The following is an 18,129-nucleotide window of genomic DNA, read 5'->3' as shown; positions in this document are numbered from 1 at the left end:
GGCAATCAAACACCTCGTAATTATCACTGGTTCATACGCTCAAAGTATCATTCGGTTCATATGTTAATGGTATTTCATACTGATTACGGCAGTATACTGCCTATAGCAATTATACGGTTCATACACTCATGGCAGTTATAGTGGTCACACTCTCATGGTTCTTAAGTTGTTCACATGTTCACCGCAGGGTTCATACGGTTCATACGCTCATGGCGGTTGTATTGGTTGCACGGTCATGGTTTTGTTGTTCACGTGTTCACCGCATTCATACACGCAGGTTTTATACGCTCATGGCAGTTACATTGGTCACACGGTTATGGTTTAGTTGTTCATACGTTCATCGCATTCATACACGCAGGGTTCATACGCTCATGGCAGTTATATTGGTTACACGGTCATTGTTTTGTTGTTCACACGTTCATCGCATTCATACATGCCTAGTTCATACGCTCATGGCAGTTATATTGGTTACACGGTCATTGTTTTGTTGTTCACACGTTCACCGCATTCATACATGCAGGGTTCATACACTCATGGCAGTTATATTGGTTACACGGTCATGGTTTTGTTGTTCACATGTTCACCGCATTCATACACGCAGGTTTCCTATGGTTCTCACACATAGTGACATGCTGTTTCGTGCAGTTGTGGCCACGCGCTCATAGCATGTTCACAGCATTATACTGCTCATAGTACTCATACCTCATAGCGTCATACCACATATTAATTCGTAGCACATATGCTCGACGCTTATACTGCACATGTACTTGTAGCGTTTATACTGCACATACACATGGCCTACATCAGGCACATACGCTCTTAGCATTGATATCGCAAGTATACTCATAGCATTATACTGCTCATAGTATCATATCACTATACGCTCATAGCATTTATACCACATACACGCTCGTTGTATTCATACCACAGACATGTTCACGTCATGTATATTGCACATAGAATTGTAGCAATACACTACACGGACATTCGTAGCATTCATTCTGTACATACGATGGTAGTAATTATTATGCTGACACGTTGTAGTACTTATTCTGCGTACATGTAGCATTCATTCTGTTATGTTATCTGCACTAACATCCATAGCGTTTACTGTACATGGGTAATGGTATTTATTCTGCATGTTCATCCATAGCGTCTACACTACACACATGCTCCCGTAGCTTTTACTGTACGTATGTTTATAGCATTCATTCTGTGTATTCGTGCATAGTCTTTTATACGGAAAGTTCACTCAGGTTTGTCAGGATGTAGCCCTATTGCCTGACTCCTCTTCAGGTTAAGGGGTCAATGTCTGTTGCTACTGACTTGTTCAGAGCAATCGCATTGTTGTTTATTGTCATGTCCTGCAAGTTCTCAGGTCAGATACAACCTCCTCTGTTGTATTTCACGACTAAGTTATCAGTTAGTTATAGAACACATATTCAACTATCCGGCACAGGTACTCGTTCAAGGGTGGTCATCATTTTAGTGGCACTAATCGGCTGTTCAATACCCGGTCACCTGACTCGTTCCTTCAGGGGTTGAATCGCGGTTGTTACTGACTCACATTCAGAGCAACCAATTTCAGGAATAGTCACAATGTTAACCTGTTGCCTGACTCCTCTTCAGGTTAAGGGGTAATGTCGGTTGCTACTGACTCGTATTCAGAGCAATTTTGTCGTTGGTGTATTTGTTATGACCTGACACGTTTTCAGGTCAGATACAACCTCGTCTGTTGTATTTCTCGATTATGTTATTTCGTTATAGTACACAGATTCAACTCTCTGGCATAGTTGCACGTTACGCTCATAGTCTGGTTACGTTCATAGCTTTATTTTGTTGTACTGCACATGGGTAATAGTTTTTCTGCATTTCCATCCTTAGAGTCTACACTACACATATGCTCCCGTAGCTTTACTGTACTCATGCTCATAGCTTTCATACTGCATATTCGTGCATAATGTTTATACGGAAAGGTTATACAGCTTTGTTAGGATGTTGCCCTATTTGCCTGACTCCTTCAGCTTAAGGAGTTAATGTCGGTTGCTACCGACAAATTTTCAGAGCAATTACATTGTGGTTCATTGTCACGACCTGAGACGTTCTCAGGACAGATACAGCCTCCTCCGTGGTATTTCATGACCACGTTATCAGTTACTTATAGTAGACATATTCAACTATCCGGCATAGTTGCACGTTGTCTATCTTTTTAGATATATGTTTACACTTTATTTTCTAGGCATGTATGAGGTACTCATAATGATGTTAGAGCATAAATTCATAACGTTCCTTACGTTTTCACGGTACTTACGCTCCCAGCTTGTGTATGATACATGCACCAGTACACAGCATTTGTTGCATACTACCATAGTTGTATGCGGGTAGGTTATGTGCATTCGTTCCTAGTGTTGAATAGCAGTTGCACCTCTGGCTGTACATATAATTACAAGACACGATTACAGTATTCATATGGTGCTTACATTCATTGCAGATATATCGAGCACATATTCTTAAACCTCCTACGTCTGCAGGGGGGGATGCACCACATAGGTTATTGTTAGACATGTCTCAGAGCAATAACATATTGAGTAGCGACTTGTAGTTGGGTATACTGTTAGCAGGTTATGCCGCACATACGGTTAACATGTTTCATGTGGTGCACACAGGGGAGGTAGATCCTTTGCTTAGGGTATTGGACACAATTGGTCATTTTTGTTACTGACACGCCTTCAGAACAACACGCCAGCTTCATACAGGTATCTTGTCATGAATACTCATGATGTTACCCTGTTGCCTGACTCCTCTTCAGGTTAAAAGGGGTAATGCCAGTTGCTACTGACTCATTTTCAGAGCAATTTTGTCGTGTGTTATATTTGTTATGACCTGACACGTTTTCAGGTCAGATACAACCTCGTCTGTTGTATTTCTCGATGACGTTATAATTTCGTTATAGTACACAGATTCAACTATCTGGCATAATTGCACGTTCTCTTTTAAGGAGGGCCAGCATTTAGTTGCAGATATATTCTGCATTTAATACACAGTTTCATGACTCATTTCTTTAGGATCGGGGATTGAATCATGGTTGCTGCTGTCTCATTTCAGAGCAATTGATTTGACATGGTTATGTAGGTAATCTGACACGTTTCAGATAGTATACAATCTCAATATGGCATTTCACACTTACGTATTTGAGAAAAAAAAAAAAAAGTGGTTTACAAAGACCTGTGACGTTTACAGGCACAATGATTTCACAAAGACCTGTCATGTCTACAGGCTCGATGGTTCCGCGGGGACCTGTGACGGGTTCAGGCACGACGGTGTCACAAAGACCTGTCAGGTCTACAGACATGATGGTTCATCTAAACACTGGTCACGTCTACAGATACGTTGCTCTCGCAGGGAGCTGTCATCTGCAATGGGTCATCACTTCCAAGTCCAGTTGGGTCAGTACAGTGGCTAGTTAGGCATGTCTGTTACAGTCTCAATCAGGTAAGGTGCCTTCGTGAACCTTGTCATGCGACATGACCCACACGATCTATCAGGTAGATAGGTATTTCTTGTCATTTACCTGTCAGTTTAGTTTTTGCCTCTTAAATAGCAGGGGATTGGTGCTTGTCAGACCTGCCATGAAGTTAGCCTTTCCGTGTCCATTTGAAGTAATGTCACAAGTAGGGATGGTGATAGGTATAGTTCAGTTAGTATTTGGCAGGGAAGGTTATTCTCAGGTTGATTCTTTACAGATGGACGTTACTACCACGGTTTCAAAGGTATGGTTACCACCTCTAGTAGTCACTAGTTGGTCAGGGCTACTCTTTCAGCACATTAGGTATAGTCTACTTCGGGTATGTGAAGATTGATGCTGGATGTAGGATGTTTTATTTCAGGAATTGTATTCATCCTAGCATGGTTGCTTTTTGCCCTCTATAGGCGTGCCCTCATTGTGCGGTTATGGCACAACTCAGACCGCTATGCTAGGGTAAGATCTTGTATAGGTATGTAGGCAATCTTTCCTGTCACTAGTACACGTATGGAGCCCCGATCACAAGTATAAAGCCTGATGGGCTGTGTTTGTGCGAGGGGCGGAAGTAATTATCGCTCCCTGCACTTCCAGGTGGGGCTCATTGGGAACAGGTGGGGGCGTGTGTATATAACTTCCCCCTCTCCTACAGGGGCGGAGCACGTGTCGTTTGTGGAACCCTCCCAACCCTCCCTTATCTTATTCCTTCACTATAGTGCATGCCCTCTATAGGCGTGCCCTCATTGCGCGGTTATGGCACAACTCAGACTGCTATGCTAGGGTAAGATCTTGTATAGGTATGTAGGCAATCTTTCCTGTCACTAGTACACGTATGGAGCCCCGATCACAAATGTTCATTAAGTGGGATGTGAAAAGGAAACATTTGATTTTTTTACACTAAAATGCTGGGGTTACCCCAAATTTTTCATTTTCACAAGTGGTAAAAGGAGAAAATGTCACTGTAAATTTGTAAGTAAATTTTTTGGGAGTAAGGACATACCTCATGTCTGGGCGTAAACAGCATGCACACCGGTCTCAGAGTTGCCGGAGATCAGTCAGGGTCCTTGAGCTGTGTATTTCTCCTATGGAGCCAGAACAGTGGGATCCCCCCTCAAGGGGCATTACATGGGGTAAATAACTGGGGTACACTAACTAAAATGGGGTACAGTGGGACATAAAATTATAAAACAGGTTATGTTCCCAGAATGATGAGCATGTACTGTGTGTGTGCTTGGTGTAACTATGTATAACGGTGTGTGATTAGAAATCACACACCGTTATGTGGGGGGAAAAAATGCTACAGCCCAAAAAAAAATGGGGGGCTAATGCAGCGCCCTCAACCCCTAATAGGGCCCGGGTCACACTGAAAAACTGCAGAAGACCCTTGGGGACCTATTAGGGGGTCGGGGGGGGGAAATTGTTTTCCTTTTTTTTTTTTTTTTTTCCTTCCTTTCCCTGGATTGTATTGACCCCAGACTGAACTCAGCCAGCGGCAGGAGCTGCGGGAAGATGCTGTTAACCCCTCCCCTGCCGGCTGCTATTGGCTGGACGATAGCAGCGATCCTGGGGGAGTGACTAAATAGCCACCTCCCCATAGATACAGTGGGTGATAGGGGGTGTATCATACACCCCCAATCACCTTGTATCTCCGGGTCAGCGGGTCACACGTGACCCGCATCGCCAAAATAGCCGCAAATCGCATGTGTGAATTCGCCGACATGGGCATTTGCACGGGATGCCTGCTGAATGATTTCAGCAGGCATCCCGGTCCGATCTCTGCCCGGCGCACGGCAGGGACCGGAACTGCCCATGACGTAACTGTACGTCATGGGTCCTTAAGACCCAGGGTGTCGGGACGTAACGTTACGTCATGGGTCCTGAACGGGTTAAAGGGATTTCGTGGGCTGAAATGATTAATGGTCTATCAGCATAGGCCATCAAATGCTGATTGGGGGGGGGGGGGGGGGGGTTGTCAACATTCCCTGGCAATCACTTGTTTGGGATAGCCTTGGCGCTGGGTTACTGCAGCTCAGCTTCGATTATGGCAATCAATAAAAGAATAGGTCATCAATAATTTTAGAATAAGTGTCCTCAAATAACACAAAATGTGTAGCAAATCAACACCAAAATACAAAACCTGAAATATAGTTTGTAGTAAATGAACATGCGATGTCCTAGATTTCAGTATATTATACAGAATGTGAGATATCAGTAACACAGGGCGGGGAAATTAACCCCTTAGTAACGCCCTGGAAATATATAGGACACATAGTAAATCTGCCACCCGCAGTTGGAAACACATACTACCTACAAGTAGAATACTGAAGCAGACATGAAATTTAAAAAATACAAAGCCTTTATTATAACATGGCAACAATTAGACATGATAAAATTGTTAAAACAGAGATGACAGCAACTGAAAATGACTGTTCCCAGAATGCTATAAAAGTGGTAAGTAATACAGACATGAATAGTGATCCCATGGAGAACAATGCATGACATAAAGAACAAACGGGTCTGCATGTAGTGCCCATATATCTTACAAGTAAGAAGTAAGGCGCATAACAAACATGGCAACTGACAAGCAAAAGTGTAAATACATAGAGACCACAAGCAACTGGGAGGCGTCTCCCCCTACAACCGTTTCGGAACTGCGTCCTTCTTCTGGGGGTGGCGCTCTCACATATCAGGTAAGTGTGTGTGTGTATATATATATATATATATATATATATATATATATATATGGTACTTGGACCAATAGTGGCCCGTTCTAGTAATTGCGAAGACTCTACAGCTGAATACCTGTCTTGTGTGAAGTAACTATCTGCACGCGGATCCATCTCCCATGTGACATGCCAGCGGCGGCGTCATGTTGTTGATCGTTGTGGGGGGGATCCAGGATAATTGTGCTTCCTCTTCTCGAAGCGGAAGGGACCCTAAACTTTGCCAGCCCTGACCTGCTGTCTAAATGTGCCTCTTCAACATTATTCTGTACCCTGCTATTTCCCTGTCAGCAGTTGCCAGCAGTGACCACACTAAGTCCATGCCTCTTCACAGAAGTTGAAGGGAACCTGTCACCTGTTTTATGATGCTTGTTTTATGTTGGTCACCTGTTTTGTAATGGTTGAAATGTTTAGAATATGGGCAACTGAATTTAGATGGACTGGAATGTGGCAGTCCTGTTAAGAGGTTCTGTTATGCAACCATGTTAGAGTATGTGCACATACGCATATTTTTTTCACTTTTCATCACTGGGTCTGGAAAACACTGATTTACTCTGAAACACAGGTGTTTTAGAAAAAAATCATAGTTTAACCTCCCTGGTGGTATGATTGTCAGGAAAATTGGATCCAAAAGCAGTACAATTTTTTGCATTGAATTTCACATTTCCCCCCCCCCCCCCCCCCTTATCACCTTCTCCTCCTCCCTTGTCACATCCCCCTCCTCCCTTGTCACATCCCCCCTTGTCATATTCTTCCCCCTTGTCACATTCCCCCCCCCCTTCATGTTACATTCCCCTCCCCCCTTCATGTTACATTCCCCTCCCCCCTGTCACATTCTTCCCCCCTTGTCACATTCCCCCCTCTGTCACATTCCCCCCCTGTCACATCCCCCCTTCTCACCTTGTCCTGCAGTAACATACACTAGGTTTGCCGGGCAGATTTCAAACCCAGTGTATTTGCTGCAGAACAAGCCCTTTCCCCTTCAGCCAATCACTGGCTTTACACCACTGCGGCCTGTGATTGGCTGAAAAGGGAAAGGTCCTAGAAAATGAATAGTGAAGAGAGCAGGGACCAGAACGCACGGAGGGGAACGGCATTTGCAGAGCCCGGGACTAGGTGAGCAGAAGTTTTTTTTTATTTTACTCATTTTTCCTTTTACACTTGGCTCAGCGTTTTGGCCTTTGGTTGTTCGGGCATGCTGAGAGTTGTAGTTTTGCAACAGCTGGAGGCCCCCTCGTAGGGAAACACTGACTTTTAGTATTTTTCTTTACCTGCTCTGGCCGGCCCCCGCCACGGGAGCGACCCGAGCAGTTAATCTCATGTTTTCCCAAGGGCCACATCGCTATATCGCATTGCTTTTGCGATATCGTGCAGCCCGGCCGGCAACTCTGCAATTCTACCCCGAGTGTGACTCTGGGTTACTGATCCTGGCAGGGAAAATTAACCCCCAAGTCACGCTCGGGATAACCGCTCAGGAGGTCAAAATATCTGCTATGACCAAGCTAAGTATTCACTTGGGGCGGTCCTGCTGCTGCTTCCTGCCCTGCCAGCCCTGAGTGATACATCTTTCCCTATCCATGCCTAGGGAGAGACATATTGCTTAGGGCTTCTAGGCTGGAAAGCTGCAACTGGGAACCCTGCAGTATTTGAATATTTACTTAGGTCCTGACAGCTTTTTTTAAACTATGATTTCTCTAAGTTTCCAAGAGTTTCAGAGTAAATCATAGTGTTCCATGATCCTGTTCCCTAAACTTCTTTCATGCTGTCCGAGATTTGAGTAGCATAAAACAGTTGACCGGTTCCCTTTAACCCCTTCCCGACCTATGACGTACAGATACATCATGGGTTGGGTGAGGGGAATATGGCACGGGTCCACTAGTCTGGTCCACATCCTAACTGGCAGATGCCTGCTGCTATCAGCCAGCTCCAATGTCTGTCATTTAAATGGTTAAATGTTGTGATCAATAGCGATCATGGCATTTAAATATTAAAATGAGGAATTTGTCTTCCTCTTGATCAACATAGTAGGGTTTTAGGTTGAAAAAAAGACAGGAGTCCATCAAGTTTAACCTTACAAACTCTATATTACTGGATGGCCTGGTTAGGCTACCACATAATTCTTAGCAAATCTTTCCAGGTAAAAAATATGCTATGTGCACATACTCGTAGTATAATAGAACCTGTTAACAGGTTCTGGTATGCAATAGGTCACACACCAGTCTATCTAAATTCTGCTGTCCATATTCTAAACATTGGGACCAATACAGCAGTAACACAACACAAAAGGGGTTTGTGTTTATTAATTTTGTATTCTCATCAATGCTTTAACCTCAGTTTTTTTTTTTTTACTTCTCCAATTAAAATAGGCTGAAAATTAAGGAGCAAGAGTTAACCAAAGCATGCAAAGACAGTGCATCTCTAAGCAGACTGTATAAGGAGCCCAGTGTATCATGTGAGCAGATGATCAACTGTTGTCACCGGTTAATTGAGGAACCCTTGCCCAACCTGATGGGAATGCATCTGTGTGTCTCTCACTACTATTCTGTTCTTCAGGATGGAGACTTATGTATTCCATGGAACTGGAAGAGCTGAAATGGTGCATGATGTGGTTGACAGCAAAATGCCTATTTATATGTTTTTATGAAGCTAATATAAAGATATATATTAGCCTAGAACTACTGTATTAAAACTATTGGCTGTGACCATTTTTCACCATACGAAAGCCACCATACAGACATAATTACAAGATTTCCAGAATACCTATCATTGCAAAGGACCTAAGAAATGTTACCCTGGATTCACAGTTTAGGAGGATGTGTTTAAATATTAAAAATAAACATCTTTATTTTCTTTAAAGTGTTCACTCATTGTTTCAAGCAGGTTTTTGTTGTTTTTTTGTTTTGTTTGGCATTCATACCTTTAACATACTGGCCTATCTTTTTTCTACCATGAGGACTATTAGTAAACAGTGGCAGATTATCATGGATTGCATACGATCTGGTTTACTCTTCTAGGAATAGTCTCTAAAAATTTTTACAGATTTGTAAGCGGTAATTACTTCTCTCCTGCTCTCAAATAATGGTGACATTAAGAGTTTAATGTTTCTGAACTTTCATCACCTGTCCATTGGATACATTATAATTGTCTGATTGGGTACCCCACAGTTCACTACAAAGACCCCTAGTGACCATAACTTTCACTTTGTTGAGGCCTTGTGCTAAAAAAGTTGCAAACAAAATTAATTCTTACTTTTCTGCACTCTATACCCCATCATGAGAATATAAGAAACATCATTTTAGGCATCTTTGTACACTTATTAAAAAGAAAACACAAATTTTATATGGACAAAACAATTCAGAACCTTTGCTATGCCACTAGAAATTTAGCTCTGGAGGTCTCCTCATCTCAGAGATGTTTCTACACATTGATTGGAATCACCTGTGGTAAATTCAATTGATTGGACATGATTTGTAAAGGTATATAAAAAATTGTGTAGCTCACTTTGGATATAGTAATCCAAAGAGAAACAGCACTCCCGTCTTGAGCTCAATATCTGTGGGTGCACGCAGAACCAGACCTTGGTCAGAGGTCCCAATTCACAGAAAGTCCATATAAATCCGCAGCACACAGGTCCAATATGGTGAAAAAAGAAAAAAAAAAAATAACTTTATTTCATCATGTGAATGTCATACAGCGACATTTCTGCTGGCTCTCCCAGCCTTTCTCAAGCTCATACAAGTGTTACAAATCACCCATTTTATCATGGCAACCATTACAAAGTCAATTACAAGATCAGTGATAAACATAAAATATACAAAAGTAGGGTATACATAATACAATCTATAGTATACAGAAACACGTGCTCATCATAACCATATATAATATTCACCCACAGTGATTGCAGTCTCAGAACATATGTGCACGTGTATTAAAATCAATTCAAAACAATACTTGCAGGCTATAAAAGGGAATCACCACTCACAGTTATGTAAATGCATAACCAGCGTGAAGGTATTGTACGGCGCATGTGCGCCGGAAATGTTTAGTTTCAGAACGAGGGTTGGGAGTGCGGATGTTGTCATAGGTACACCAGATGCTGCATTCCACTCATGGACGTCACGCTGCGCATGCGCACAGTCGACCCGGCCATGATTTCCATCTGGGCAGCGTCGGTATCACCATGGCAACCGAACCTCACCGATACACAGATAAGCCAAGAGCAATTTTTAACAGAAATAAGCCAAAAGTAGAAGATGAAAATAACAGAAGCAAAATAATGTATAATAAAATCAAAAGAAATAATTAAATGTATAAGGAAATCAGCTAAATAAATAATAAAATAAATAAAGTTAAATCAGGACTTCCCAGAGTTGAACTCACAGTTCCTCTGTTAGCACCACATTCATTCACTCCTCTCCTTCTTCTCTGCACTATTCAGGAAGCCACAGTCAGGCACGATGAAGTGTCCGGCGTTGGCTCCCATGTGGTTCTGTTCATGCTGATATCCATAGTCTGAGGACCTCAGCAGGTATTGACCACTAGTGTGCACAGAGCCCTATAGAGAATTGGAGATTTAACCCATATCTCGGGATACACTCAGTACACCAGCTTATGTCCACAAATCAAATAAAAATTAAAGAATAAAAAGTTAATAAATAAAAAAAAATTAAAATAAAAAGTACAGATAAAAATTACATAAAGTGAAAAAATAAAAGGGATAAAATAAGATTAAAGGAGTAGTCCAGTGGTGAAAAACTTATCCCCTATCCTAAGGATAGGGGATACGTTTCAGATCGCGGGGGGTCCGACCGCTGGGGCCCCCTGCGATCTCTCAGTACGGGGGCCAGGCGCTCCGGCCAGATAGCGGGTGTTTACCTCCGTACGAAGCGGCGGCCGACACGCCCCCTCAATACATCTCTATGGCAGAGCCGGAGATTGCCGAAGGCAGCGCTTCGGCTCTGCCATAGAGTTGTATTGAGGGGGTGTGTCGGCCGCCGCTTCGTGCGGAGGTCAACACGCCCCCTTCCCACGGGCTGTCGGGGCTCCATACAGGAGATCACAGGGGGCCCCAGCGGTCGGACCCCCCGCGATCTCAAACTTATCCCCTATCCTTAGGATAGGGGATAAGTTGTTCACCACTGGACTACCCCTTTAAAAGGTAAGAAAGGATAAAGTAATAGAAATAGGATATAGAGTATATCCAATAATCAAAAGGCTACTGTTCATGAGGTGCACTCCCATATCTCCTTCAAAACACATACAAATGATAAAATTATTAATAATTTATTAGATCAAAGAAAAACAATACATCTTGTATTCGGTGAGTGACGAAATGTTCCTGTATGGCATCTGCAAGACAAGAGAAGGGAGAAAGATTATTACTCATAATCGGGGAGATTTATCATAACCTGTGCAGAGGAAAACTTGCCCAGTCGCCCATAGCAACCAATCAGCTCGATTCTTTCATTTTTAGGAAGGCCAGTGAAAAATGAAAGAAGCAATCTGATTGGTTGCTAAGGGCAACTAGGCAACTTTTCCTTTGCGCAAGTTTTGATAAATCTCCCCCAATATCCTCAACAGTAAAGATGTATATAGCACACTTGTAATAACCACTCTGATACTAGATAGTCCCCACCTTCAGGCTGAAGCACAGGGCACCTCATCTTGATAGGGATGACCCTTATGTTTCTAATGACTAAAATATATATTAATATTAAAATGCCATTGCTGCTGGAAAAATATCTGTTCCCTTACCCTTTAACCCAGATACATCAGAATGCTAAATGCAAAACATTTCATCTTATCGCTTTGCCTGTAACTAAGACTAGAGCCTTGAGATGGAGACTATGGATACAAGACGTCTAAACATTGGACTTTGTGGAAAGATGCTGAAATCTTAAGCTAAGAGGACTTGCAAGATAATTACTAATGCTACGCCACGCTCAAATGACCAATCAGCATATAGAACGATGCATAATTTTACCTTGTACGCTCCCCTTTTTCTCAGTATGTAAAAACCAAATTTACTTCCTGTAATAAACAGAACGCTTTTGGGAGCAGCAGAGCTTCATGCTAAGAAAGAGTGTATACCAACATCCCCTGTGTGGTGTATATCTTTTTGTGTCGACACTTGGCAAAGTAAATAGCAGCACAGTCAATCACATTTGAAAGACCCCGCTCGGTCGATCCTTGACAGTTGGTGCCGTCAACTCCTTGCCGAAACCGAGAGAGGGTGAAATTGTTCCCAGGACCGCACTCGCGGGAAGACCAAGTCTGGGAGAGCGACAGCTTTAACCATCCGGAGGAATCTCGGGCTGCTCAAAGGGCTTGATCAACCCTACAGAACGCGGTAAGTCTACTAATTTTATAAATCTGTAGCTCTTATCAGTGTTCACTGAGCGGCTCCGAGAAGCCAAACAGATGGTCTTGTCGAACCTCTAAGACAAACCCTAGCGGCAGGGTATATTCCGCTGTGTGGTCTAATTTGTGAGTTCTAGCCGCATTGGTGCTTGACTGTGGCTGGTTAATAAATCTTAGATTAGAGGCAAATAGGGAGTTAAATCTGCCAGTAAGATTTTTATGCAGCCTCGTGTAAACAATAATCCCCCCTTTTTCTTTGGCTCATATTGTGGACGCTTATCAAGCGCACAAGGCCATGTATTTCAAAACATGTGAAATGCACTGTTAATAAGGTTTCTTCTAAAAAAAAAAAAAAAAAAAAATTCTCACGATAGGGAAAACCTGACATGACATTCTAGAATACAGAGAATGTTTTGTAAGGATTTTAATTATTTTTTTTTAATTTTTTTTATTTTTTTAAATCTTCTCAGTGGAATACAGCCAAGGGAAAAAGAGGGAAAAGTGCTGGAGATTTTTTGGAGATTTTTATTATTATTATCTCTGGTAATTAGGAGTGTATCTGATATCTTTTCCGCGTATGTTGTACTCCTAATAACTGAATTGAGAGAGAGACATGTCATCTGATACGGTTACTCCGAGTGATGCAACACAACGGTGTACTGGCTGAGGGGACATGCCAGCCAGTAACGGTATCAAGGCATAACTATTGTGTAAAGTACTGCTGTCAGTCCAGTAGCCTCTCTATTGTATGCTCGATATATTTAATCAGCAGGTGCAAAAAGCTATCAGTTCAGTGTTCTTGTGTACCAGAGATTAGCTTCAGGAGGCAAACTTTGGTTGACAAATGCACACTATTTTGTTGATGCTGGATACCAATTTTTGTACGGCCAGTCCACTGAGAGATTTTGCTAATAGGGTAATTTGCAACCCTCACTCAACCTGAGACTTAAAAGGCTTTAAAACTGTTCAATTCCTGCACTGTTTAACTTTAAAGGGTAAAATATGAGCAGTTTGCAAGCTCCCTTCCTCCCTGGGTGTGAGGAGTGACGTGACAATGATGATGATTCTAGCTGTTTGTTGTGTCCCCATTATGCTCTGCAAAACCTGCCCTCAGTAAAAGACTGTATTTCCTGTAATCAAGCCCGGCCTGTAAATGCTCCACCATGTACTGTCACAGCACCTCCGTATACTAGAAAAATTGAAGCCCCCCAAAAAAATGCACCCACCCTACTGTATTCTATTCAACCTCCGTATAGTGGTGGCCATGTTACTACAGTAACTTCCTGTGATGTCAGCCATCTTGGAGTGACCGGAGGTGTGGCTTGCCCCACTTCCTGTACTGGTAGCCATATTGGAGGCCCAGGAAGTGTGGCAAAATCCATTTCCTGTGCTGTCAGCCATTTTGATTCAACAAACCTACATACTACGTGTAATGAGCCGTCATCCAGTACACCCAAGCAGAACTTGCCAGTTGCTGGAAGGTTTCCAAATGAAACTTCCTCTAGTGCTAAAGCACTTGATCTCTTTCCAGGTATGACTCAGGGAGTTACCCAAGTCAAACCCACACACTCCGGGATCAGCCTTCACTGGAAAGCTCTGTATTTCATTCTGCTAATAATTGCTGTGCCTCACCAAGAAGCCAGACCTCTGTACCCAGTGAAGACAGTCCTCTAGCCCAAGATGAACCCCATGCACAGTTTCAGTCTCATATCCCTGGTCCTCGTCGTCGTCCTCATCAGTCCCCAGGAAAGATATCACTTTCACCTGTTCATACAATCACACCTACTGTGGTGCAATTTCATGTGCCTTCCAATACCTCCAACAGTAACATGTACCAAATCATTAGATCAAGTATGGTGTCTGAATCCTTTCAACCGGCCCTTGGAACAAAAATCTGGAACACCCTACTCCGGATTGGCATGGGTTCCATGGAAACCCAGCGAGTGCAAGCTATAGTTAACCCTGCAAATCCATATCTTCAGCATAATTATGGCCTTGCAGCTGCCTTAGTGCATGAAGGGGGGGGGGGGGGTCTAGTATACAGCATGACTAATCAGTTGGTACTACAACAAGGGCCCATTTCAACCTCCCAACTGGCCATTACAGGTTCTGGGACACTGCCTTGCAACATGATAATACATGTTGTTGGTCCCAGATATTCCTCTGGCCAACATGATGCCTGCATAAGGCAGCTTCAGTCCACAAAAACATACAAAACAGTCCAAGCTCTGGTGGATGCTGTCAACTTGTTCAAGAAACCTAACCTCTTGGGTAAACACCCAATGCCACTTGATAAAATCACAACCTACAACATGGATTACCCAGATCCACGGCATCTAAACTCTTACCCACACAGCCTGATGATTCCAGAGATCTCCTGCATAGTTTTTGTGAATCCAGTCTGCCGCAAATTATGTCAATAACACTTACCTATAGTGGTGGAAATAAAGGGTTTGAGAAACCTCTTTCAGAAACTCTTTATAAATATGTTCCGTTTACCTTGGTTCAAGTAAATAATCTTGTCGCCCAACTCCCTGACCCAGAGAAACAGCCAATGCCTTTTTACAGAAGAATCAAGCAAATCCAACAGACATATTCATCAGTATGGAAGGATTTATATAATCTAGTCTCTATCAGAACTGAAGACGCCTTCTTGCCTATCCTTTCCGCCAGCCTTGATAATTCTGCTATTATGGACGAGGAGACCTACTCTTCTTGAATAGAATTCTGCCGACAATTACAAGCCTGGGTCAGAGACAGACTAGCTCCAAGCTCCACCAATTTCTCTGATGCCTCTCAGGAACCTACGGAATCAGCTGAAAAGTTTTTCTCCAGACGCCAAAATCCGTTCCAGGATCAAGGTTATGACCTAGGAAGCAACTTCTATAAGACACTCTTCATTAGCACTTTTGTTACTGGCCTCCATGATGCTACCAAGGAAAGGCTTACGGACACTAGGCCTTAATATGTGACACTTGAACCAAACCAGCTCTTACTCATTGTCAGAGCTATTGAAAAACAAATTGAAGTGGCACCTACTAAGAAGAGCTGAGATGTGTCAATCTGTCAAGATTAAAAGGGGTTCTCCGGTGCTTAAACATCTTATCCCCTATCCAAAGGATAGTGGATAAGATGCCTGACCGCGGGAGTCCCGCCGCTGGGGACCCCCGGGATCATGCACGCGGCACCCCGTTTGTAATCAGTCCCCGGAGCGTGTTCGCTCCGGGACTGATTACCGGCAACTACGGGGCGGGTGGCGTGTGACGTCACGCCTGCATGTGATGTCACGCTCCGCCCCTCAATGCAAGCCTACGGGAGAGGGCATGACATCACACGCCGCCCGCCCCATAGTCGCCCTGTATTAAGCACTGGAGAACCCCTTTAATGCTACAGCACAATACCCGGTTCAGAATTATGTCCCTCAGTTCCAAGCCGTTCCTGCTCGGTACCGTGCTCTGAATTATCCCCCTCGTAGATCACCTGTCAGAAAGATCATCTGCTACAGATGTGGTAAAATTGGACATGTCCAGCGACACTGCAGATCCAGACCTTTTCCTTCTGACTACTGAATGAATTCAGCCACTCTAAGGCCAATGATATCATAAAACCGTCATAATATGGACCAACGGTGATCTGGACCTCTCATTGGACACCCAGGCCGCTCCAGGATGAAACAATGAAGACCCGACAGCAGAATAACTCAAGAGAATCCAGCTAATTAAGTCCCGGATAGAAATTGTAAAAAATCTGGATCTGAAATTTACTCCTGAAACTCGAAGCCACCGATAAATATGAGGATGATGGGATGTACCTTGAATTATCCTAACCACTTACACCTGAAGAACTTCGTGTCCTGCAAGCCGCTCCACTGATGGTCATGAACATCCCAACAAAGACTATACCAGATGTCCATCTACAACAAATTCCTGACTGTCTGGTCGAAAGGCCCAGATGATACTGGACTCTTGCCTGTTCCGCCTGTTAAGGTCTTCTTAAACCTGGAGCCAACATACCTAGAGTACCCCAGTATCCGCTCAAAGCAAACCAAGAAACCTCTTTCTGAACAAATTGCAACTCTTCTCAAGAATGGAGCCTTAATCAAATGTGTTTCCCCAGCAAACACTCCTTTGTTTCCAGTAAAGAAGAAGACACCAAAAGGACAACCTGAGAAGTTCCGCATGGTACATGACCTTTGTGCCATTAATGCTGCCACAGATCTGGATACTCCCATTGTTCCCAATCCACATACTCTGCTCAGCTCGATACCCTCAGATGCCAAGTTTTTTTTTACTGTTCTGGACTTAGCCAATGCTTTCCTCAGCGTTCCTTTGCATCCAGACTGCCAATACCTCTTTGCCATTACTCACAAAGGAGGACAATACACCTGGACGTTTGCCACAGGGAGCTCAAACGTCTTCTAAGCACTTCCCTCAAGCCTTATCCATCTGTCTGGATCCACTTCAATATGTGGATGACCTTCTACTCTGTGCCACATTGCAAGAGGAGTGTGCCACCACTTCATTTGATCTATCTTTTCTTTCTTCAATCGACTGCAAGGTGTTCCTTGGAAAAGTTTAAATGGACACAACAAGAAGTTGTCTTCCTACAGAAGACCTGAATCTCAAGGTGCTAAACTCCTCACTGAAAACAGGAAGCAAGCCATACAAGAGATTCCTGTACCTACAACTGTCAAGCAACTACAGGCTTTTCTTGGTATGATCACCTAGTGGATTCTGGATGCCTCAGCACTGATGCAATCTCTGTATGATGCCATTCCAGCTATTACTCAGAAGCAATCACTTTCATGGGAAGCCATACAGTGTTTGAACTGCCTAAAAGACCTTACCATGTCCGCTCCTGCACTTGACATCCCGAACTATGAACTACCGTTTTATCTGTTCCTCTCTGAAAATAAAGGGCCATGCCTCTGGAGTCCTTGCACAAAAACATGGAGACAAATTGAGGCCTTTGGGATATATTCATCCAGACTAGATCCTGTTGCACGAGCTGAACCCACCTGCCTTTGAGCTGTGATAGCAGCTGAAGACCTCTTGGACAAGACTTTGGACATCATCCTTGGACATTCTATCAACCTTGCTCCGCATGACCTGAAAGCTATTCTAATGCAATGTCAAAGAGATCCACTTTCCCTACAAAGACAAGTGAGACTTCAATGCTCTCTCTTACTTCTGGATAAAATCACTCTTCAAAGATGCCCAATCCTGAATCCATCCCCTGCTTCCTCTCTTGAGGGGGGTTGATGAAGAAAAACAAATTGAACAAAATTATGGAAACCTCGGTGACCCTAAGCACAATCGTTTAGAGGTTATGGAATTGGAGACATCACATCTACCAAGAAACACCATTGGGCAATACAACCTTAACTCTCAACATAGATGGGTCCAGATATCATGAAAGTGGCAACTGCCAGACGGGATACTCAGTGGTTAGCCCATTCGAAGTTCTGTGAGCAAGACTTCCCGTGTTTCAGCACAAGAGGTGGAACTCATTACCTTAACTGAAGCC

At 43.3% G+C, this 18,129-nt stretch overlaps 1 protein-coding gene across 2 annotated transcripts in view; it reads left to right on the top strand.

Moving 5' to 3' along the window:
• The window catches only part of TCAIM (T cell activation inhibitor, mitochondrial), a 161,819-nt gene extending 152,688 nt beyond the window's left edge, over positions 1 to 9,131 (top strand). Inside the window, exon 10 of one of the 2 annotated variants that reach the window (XM_056520120.1) lies at positions 8,610 to 9,131. In XM_056520120.1, coding sequence (XP_056376095.1) covers positions 8,610 to 8,835 — 226 coding nt within the window. In that variant the 3' untranslated portion in view covers positions 8,836 to 9,131. The remainder of the gene's footprint in view (positions 1 to 8,609) is intronic. The other variant, XM_056520119.1, reaches the window with a different exon arrangement.
• The last annotated feature ends 8,998 nt before the right edge of the window (positions 9,132 to 18,129 follow it).

This window comes from Hyla sarda, chromosome 5, assembly GCF_029499605.1.
Source record: "Hyla sarda isolate aHylSar1 chromosome 5, aHylSar1.hap1, whole genome shotgun sequence".
In the NCBI taxonomy this organism is placed as follows: Eukaryota; Metazoa; Chordata; class Amphibia; order Anura; family Hylidae; genus Hyla; species Hyla sarda.
Note: the sequence above shows the minus strand (reverse complement) of the source record. Positions and strands in the feature narration are given on the sequence as shown.